The sequence below is a fragment of the Hordeum vulgare genome, chromosome 7H (genome assembly GCF_904849725.1).
Source record: "Hordeum vulgare subsp. vulgare chromosome 7H, MorexV3_pseudomolecules_assembly, whole genome shotgun sequence".
In the NCBI taxonomy this organism is placed as follows: Eukaryota; Viridiplantae; Streptophyta; class Magnoliopsida; order Poales; family Poaceae; genus Hordeum; species Hordeum vulgare.
Genome location: NC_058524.1, coordinates 608,744,099 through 608,751,861, shown reverse-complemented (window position 1 = coordinate 608,751,861; position 7,763 = coordinate 608,744,099). Strand labels below are relative to the sequence as shown.

General features: G+C 42.5%; 1 protein-coding gene across 2 annotated transcripts; it reads right to left on the bottom strand.

The window, feature by feature from the left end:
- Window positions 1-362: 362 nt before the first annotated feature.
- On the bottom strand, window positions 363-2,836 carry LOC123410054. 2 transcript variants are annotated; one of them, XM_045102938.1, is made up of 2 exons: window positions 1,651-2,836; window positions 363-1,554 (listed from the first exon to the last, which is right to left on the bottom strand). In XM_045102938.1, the coding sequence occupies exons 1-2, from the start codon at window positions 2,557-2,559 to the stop codon at window positions 985-987; spliced, it is 1,479 nt and encodes a 492-aa protein (XP_044958873.1). In that variant the 5' UTR covers window positions 2,560-2,836; the 3' UTR covers window positions 363-984. The 2 variants fall into 2 exon arrangements, with proteins under 2 accessions (XP_044958873.1, XP_044958872.1); XM_045102937.1 differs by having other exon boundaries at window positions 363-2,835.
- Window positions 2,837-7,763: the final 4,927 nt, after the last annotated feature.

Genomic DNA, 7,763 nt, shown 5'->3' with positions numbered 1-7,763 from the left:
TGATGATGAATGTCTTTTGGTATACATTCAATATATGGCAGGAGAACAACGCTAGCTTGTAGCCAGCCATACCAGGAGTAAGCATCTTTCTAAAAGGCATTTAGTAAAAGTTATCTTTAGACAATCATTATATCATAAATACATGGTCATCTAGATTGGTAATATTATTGCTATATTTATGGTAAATGTTACAGTTATCATATTTTTATGCTTTATTATGTCGCTTGCCCCCATTTGTAAGCTAGTACGAACAATACGGAATATTGTACCACCGTACTACTTCTCAGCAACGACATTCTCTACACTGTAAACATATGGAAGAAAAGATCCAAACTAACCACTTCAACAGCAGAATGCCAAGATTGAATCTCGCAACATAAACATTGTCATTCTTGATTCTTCATGATGCAACACGAAAGTACATTTGGACAGCAGGGACGATAAGTAGAAAAACTAAAATAGCATACATACTTCATAGTTCAGGATAATCACAGGGTGTTCAAGACATAAGCATCATCGGAAATGACATGCCCTACTGGAGGAACTAATAAGTAAGAGAAACCAAGATAAGGATCAGACCTGGATATCCCGAGCATCCACATGCTGACTGCTCCCAAAGAAGTACAAACATCCAACACATATATGATTTATCAATTTTGTTTCATAATCCCTCAGTCCCAAAATAAGTGTCTAACTCTAGTACAATTTTGTACTAAAGTTAGTACAAACTTGAGACACTTATTTTGGGACAGAGGGAGTATGAAGTACTCTGACTCCAGGTTTTAGGGCAAAATATCCAAAAGATGAACCAGTGATCCAAGTTTTATGACACTAGCCAACCAAGAGCTAGCACAGCCAGATAATCCTTCTCGCTACAGACCACCAAATGTCGAGCTCCAAAAGCCAACGCTCACCAGGCAAGAACAAATCTACATCCTGTTACTGATCCCACCAGGATCACATTCGAGCATGAGAACCATTCTCTTATTTAGTGACCTCCACTACAGCACCACCCTGCATCAGCAGGGAGCCAGACGGCGGAGAGTCCTGCAAGGTATGTACAATGGTCTCTGCAGATAGTGTCTCATTCAGCACCTCTATTGCCTGGATAAACATCTCTGCTTCAAGCAACTCCTTTGTAGGTTGGTTCTCCAATCGCGCATGTTTAACCTCACTCTTTATTCCTATAATGTCACAAGAACTATTTGCGGAAGAGATTGTTGATCCACTGGGTACCCTACGCTTGCTCCTCTTACGGGTCCACTTCTCTCGATTGCCCTGCTGAAACTGCTGCTTCACTCCATGCTTGTGTGCATCAGCCTGCCCAGGCTCCACAAGGGCAGCTTCCAAGCTGTCCCTCTTGCTCACGCTCGCATAATTATTTAGCACTATGTCCAGCGTCTGTACCACCATGGATTGATGTTGAACTTGATCAACTGCTGCAGCTTCATCCCCCACCATGGATTGCTGTTGAATTTGAACAGCTGCTGCAGCTTCATCCCCCACCATGGATTGTTGTTGAACTTGAACAGCTGCTGCAGATTCGTCCCCCACCATGGATTGCTGTTGAACTTGAACAACTGCTGTAGCTTCATCCCCCACCATGGATTGTTGTTGAACTTGAACAGCTGCTGCAGATTCGTCCCCCACCATGGATTGCTGTTGAACTTGAACAACTGCTGTAGCTTCATCCCCAGACAGAACTGGTTTGGACAGGTTGTTGACCACCTGCGGCTGCTGCACCCGGAAGGATCTCGTGATCTTCTTGGGTCTCTTATACTCCGACCGGATTCTTTCCGTCACTTTGCTGACTACCTGCGGTAAGATTCTCTCAAGATGCACCCGAGCGATTGTTTCCATCCTGTCCTTCAACCCGAACACCTCTGGGTGCTTTACCCAAATGAGTCTCAGGAGATGCAACCCAAAGTACGAATTTTTATCATCCCTCTTTGGCAATTCGAGAATCTCATTCTTTACCAGGTCCCAGATCAGCTCAACCCAGTCGACGCTATGCGCTAACTCCGCCTTCACCTCCCGCATCGCAGCCGACACATTCGACGGTAACATGTCCCTGCCCTGGAACTGCGGGAGGATCCACATTTCCATGAACTGCAAGGCGGCGCAGGTAACCGTGGACGAGCTCCTTGTGCTCCTCGTCCTGCGCCGTGGAGGGAGCACCTTGTGCTCCGCCGTGGCTTGGAGGGCTGCCGCGCTGAGGAAGGACTTGCGGTCGACACTGACGCGGACGCCCCAGACGTAGGCGTAGCCGCGGCAGTTCTCCCGGTGGTAGGAGGCGACGAGATCGGAGACGAGGTCGTGCCGGGGGATGCCATCCGGGAGCTGGAGCCGCGCGAAATCGAGGAGGCCGAGGTGGCGGAGGGCGGCCTCGGTGTCGTGGTCGTCCGGCCAGCCCTGGAGAGAGGCTGGCGGCTGGTAGATGTTGTACTGGGCGGTGGGGACCTCCCCGGACCCGCCGCCGGCGCTGACCGCGGATGGCGCTGACTCTGGGGTTTTCTCGGCGGTGGGGCTCTTCTCGAACCTGCCGCCGGCGATGACCATGGGCTGCACTGTCTCTAGGATTTTCTCGGCGGTGGTGTTGGGGTTGGGGCGAGATCGGCTGGGGATTTGAGGGGAGGGGATTCTTGCCTGTGCTGCCTGCTGGGATAGGGGATGGGTCGGAGGCGGGGAAGAGAGCGGGGGCGTGGGCTTCGATAGCCGCCCGTGCTGTGCTGTGCTGCCTTCTCAGGATGTGTGCCGCCGGCGGCGGCGGTGGTCGCGGAGATGGATGAGGCAGAGACGAAGGGGCGGTTGGCACTGGGCAAGGAGGTCTCTCAAGTCTCCCTTATTTCACCAATCTTCCATATTTTATTTTTTGTGCCATTTAGAAATATAAACTAATCAACCTATTTAATTATTTAATCACGTTTCGACATTTCAATTTTTTTACATGTGTATTCATAAATGTTCAAACAGCAATTATCCCAGTCACATCACATTTATATAAAAAAATATATAAAAATAGAATTCGGTATATCTATATGCATTTTCATTATTTTATTAATCTTCCAATAAATTGCAGAAATATTACATAAAAATTTAAGACAATTTTTAAATTGTTTCAAACACGCTTTTATAATTCTAGTCATATTTTTACATATAGAAAGTTTATTTTTAAAATGTATATATAATGTCTATTTTTAAATTATGATAGTTTTTTTATCGAATAGTATTTTGAAGTTTTACTTTTTACTAGATCATAAACAATTTATAATTCAAAAGAATCTTATATATTCTATGAAATGTTTGGGAGTTGACTAAATTAGTACCAAAGTTAATGAAATTTCTGTGAAAATTTATGAAATATGCTTTTAAATATGATTGAATCCATGAAATATTGTATGCCTCTATGTAATGTTAATGATTAATTTCCGCCGCCGAGACTCGAAACTGGTCTCTGGGGTGAGAGCTGAGTATCCTAAACACCTAAACTGTGATGGAACGGTGATAGGTTGACAACGCAAATGTTGCAGCCTTTGTCATTTGTTAGTCCATGCCCAAGTAGTATTAAATAGCTTCTCTCTTTTAGTGTATGTGGAACAAAATCCTGAGTCAAATTCAGTATAACCACCATGTCATATAGTCAATATTTTACTAAGGAGAATGTAGGTATAAAAGGAAGATGTTTATTTTAGACAAGAATAGTCTTCAAAATTGCTTGCCTGATAGTCTTAAAGAGTATACAAGCCATGGAACGAGAACATAGTAGATATCCACGCAGACTATCGAACAATGGTTGCTAAGAAACCTTACCACTCTGCCTTGTGTGAACAAAGTCAAATGTTCCAAAAATTTATTGGCCCTCTTCTCCATCAAGGATAAAAATATTGATACAAATTAGTTTCCATTCCCTTCAAATTTTAATATCGTCCACGTGTTGCCTACTAGGGTGTGTGATGGGCCAGAAGCGAGGGAAACTTGATTCAAACTTGTGGGTTTCAGAGCGATGACGGTGGTCGGTAGCACGGAGGGCGAGAAAGATGGTTGAGATGTTGTTTTTTCTAGAAAAAAGATATCCTAAGTACCTCTTATGTCATGAGATGCTACTTGCAGAATCTATCGGTGATGATGATGATGATCCCGAAAGAGGCAAAATGTCCTTTAGGGAGGGTGACGGTGAAGATGCCCGACCACGCCAGCGATGAAGTCCAGCGAGCCAAAGTGGATGCTTTGGACCGGGACGAGTCCGCTGAAGAATAGATAGAGCCCATCTGGATCCGATCTCCAATACGCACCCCCCTACATGGCTAGGCTTCGGCCATTGTACCATATATAAATCATGGAAGATCATAGAATGAATATAAAGCCAAAGGCATCAGGAGCTAGGGGAAGGCCCCACCTAGTCGCCTAGTGCAGACACTTTTGGGCTTTGGGTGCCATCTCTCTCTCTCTCTCTCTCTCTCCATTCCTCCCTCCCTCCTCTCCCGCCCTCTCTCTCCCTCCCTACCGCTCTCTCTCGCTCTCTCTCTGGTACACTAAGAGAGGCATTCATATAGAGTCATTTCTTTCATCATCGTTGAGTTGTTATATCGAGTTGTAAATAGATAGAAGAGTGTTGTTCCTCATTATTAGAGCACTGTCTCAGTGAGGAAAGGATGATGGAGAGAGAGAGGGAGGGATAGAGGGAGGGAGGGAGGGAGAGAGAGAGGGGGAGGGAGGGAGGGAGAGGGGGAGAGAGAGAAGAAAGAAAAAAGAAAAAAAAGAAAAAAGAAAAAGGAAAGAAAAAAGACAAAAAATAAAAGAAAAATAAATGAGAGAAAAGAGAGAAGGGACAATTCTACTACCTCTTTTTCCACACTTGTGCTTAGTGAAAAGCACCATGTTTTTCATATAGAGAGTCTCATGAGTTACCATTTTCATATGTTAGTTGAAATTTTTCATTATAAAACTTTGCTTGAATATTTCAATCACGGGCCTCCTCAAATGTCTCAGGCCTTCATGAGCAAGTAAGTTGGATACACACCCACTTTGCTTCCGTTGAGCATTCATACACTTATAGCTCTAGTGCATCCGTTGCATGGCAATCCCTACTCCTCGTATCGATATCGGTTGATGGGCATCTTCAAATCCCGTTGGTCCGCTTAGTTGATGCAAGACTATATTTTCCACATTTACACCTTTTCATATCTACCACCATACTCTATTCCACCCATATTCTATGTCCATGGTTCACGCTCATGTATTGGGTGAGGTTAAAAATGTTGAAGCACATTAAGAAGTATGTTCCTATTGCATGACTTAACACCATTGTGCTCATGATTTATATTTATGTGATGAAGACAAAGTCATGCCATTCTAATATGATCAAATGAGTGAGGAGTATAATTCTTTAGGGATCGTATATTTTAAAAGTTCATGATTGTGATACTTATGTTTATGAATATTACTATGTTGATGTTTATTAGTTTATCGTTTCTTATTTGAAAAAGATTACATGATAGGTAGCATGTCATATCAAAAATTTTGTTTTTATCATTTACCTACTCAGGAACGAGCAACAATTAAGCTTGGGATGTTGATATGCCTCTAACTCTATCTATAATTTCTAATTGTTTCATGCTATTATTTATCATTTTTGGATACTTTATATGCATTTATATTATGTTTTATATTATTTTTGAGAACTAACCTATTAACCCAGTGCGCAGTGGCAATTGTTGTTTTCTGCGTGTTTTTGGCTTTTGATCACATTTTGCTGCATCATCGAGATACACTATCACTTTCATTTTATATAATTGTGAAGAACTTCTTTAAATCATGAACAGTTTTTTAAACCCTTGAACATATTTTAAATCATGAATATTTTTAAATGCATGAACACTTATATAGATTTTTGAACATTTTCTAAAATAATATTTTTTTAAATTAATGACCATTTTGTACTATTTGCAAACATTTTTCTCAATATTGTGAATGAAAATTAAACATTTTCTTTGAAGCGGTGTACACTTTGAGAATTGACGAACATTTCTTGGATATCGGTGGAATAATTTTTGACAAGAATAGTCTTCAAAATTGCTTGCATGATGGTCTTATTATAAGAATATACAAGCTATGGAACGAGAACATAGTACATGTGGAGGCACACTATCGAACACTAGTTGCTAAGAAACCTTACCAATCTGCCGTGTGTGAACAAAATCAAATGTTCCACAAATTTATTGACCCTATTTTCCATCAAGGATAAAAATATCAATACAAATTAGTTCCCATTCCCTTCAAATTTTAATATCTTCCACGTGTTGCCTACTAGGGTGTGTGATGGGTCACAAGCGAGGGAAAGTGATTCAAATGTCATGGGTTTCAGAGCGATGGTGGTGGTCGGTAGCAGAGAGGGCAAGAAAGAGACGTTAGGAAAGATGGTTGAGATGTTGTTAGTTTTTCTAGAAAAAAGAGACATCCTAAGTACCTCTTATGTCACGGAGATGCTTCATGCAGAATCTATCCGTGATGAAGATGAAGACCCCGAAAGAGGCAACATGTCCTTTAGAGAGGGTGGCGGTGAAGGCAAGATACCCAACCACGTCAGCGATGAAGTCCAGTGAGCCAAAGTGGATGCTTCGGCCCAGGGCGAGTCCGCTGGAGAATAGATAGAGCCCACCTGGATCCAATCTCCAATACGCTCCCTTCTAGATGGCTACGCGCCGACCATCGAATCTTATATAAATCATGGAAGATCATAGAATGAATATAAAGCCAAGGGCATCGGGAACTAGGGGAAGGCCCCATCTAGTCACCTAGGGCGTGCTTGGTTCACATCTCTGTTTGAGAGCACTTTGCATACTTGTCCCAGTTGGGTCTGGTTGGGCAAATGCAGGCTAAAAACCAACATCTGCATGTAGTTTGATTGCATGCATTAGGCTTTCTGCATGACGGAATCAACTAGTTAGCATGCTTTATGGATGCCTGCGTCGCTGTTGTTAAACAAGTGATGACCCACAAGTATAGGGGATCTATCGTAGTCCTTTCGATAAGTAAGAGTGTCGAACCCAATGAGGAGCAGAAGGATCTGACAAGTGGTTTTCAGCAAGGTAATATCTGCAAGCATTGAAATTATCGGTAACAAGTAGTTGTGTGGTGAGATGATTCGTAGCAAGCAACAAGTGACAAAAGTAACAACGGTACAACAAAGTGGCCCAATCCCTTTTGTAGCAAGGGACAAGCTTGGACAAAGTCTTATAGGAGGTAAAACGCTCCCGAGGACACATGGGAATTTCTGTCAAGCTAGTTTTCATCATGTTCATATGATTCGCGTTCGTTACTTTGATAGTTTGATATGTGGGTGGACCGGCGCTTGGGCACTGCCCTTACTTGGACAAGCATCCCACTTATGATTAACCCCTCTCGCAAGCATCCGCAACTATGAAAGAAGAATTAAGACAAAGTCTAACCATAACATTAAACTAGTGGATCCAAATCAGCCCCTTACGAAGCAACGCATAAACTAGGGTTTAAGCTTCTGTCATTCTACCAACCCATCATCTACTTACTACTTCCCAATGCCTTCCTCTAGGCCCAAATAATGGTGAAGTGTTATGTAGTCAACGTTCACATAACACCACTAGAGGAAAAACAACATACAACACATCAAATTATCGAACGAATACCAAATTCACATGACTACTTATAGCAAGACTTATACCATATCCTCAGGAACAAAAGTAACTACTCACAAAGCATAATCATATTCATGACCAGAGAGGTAA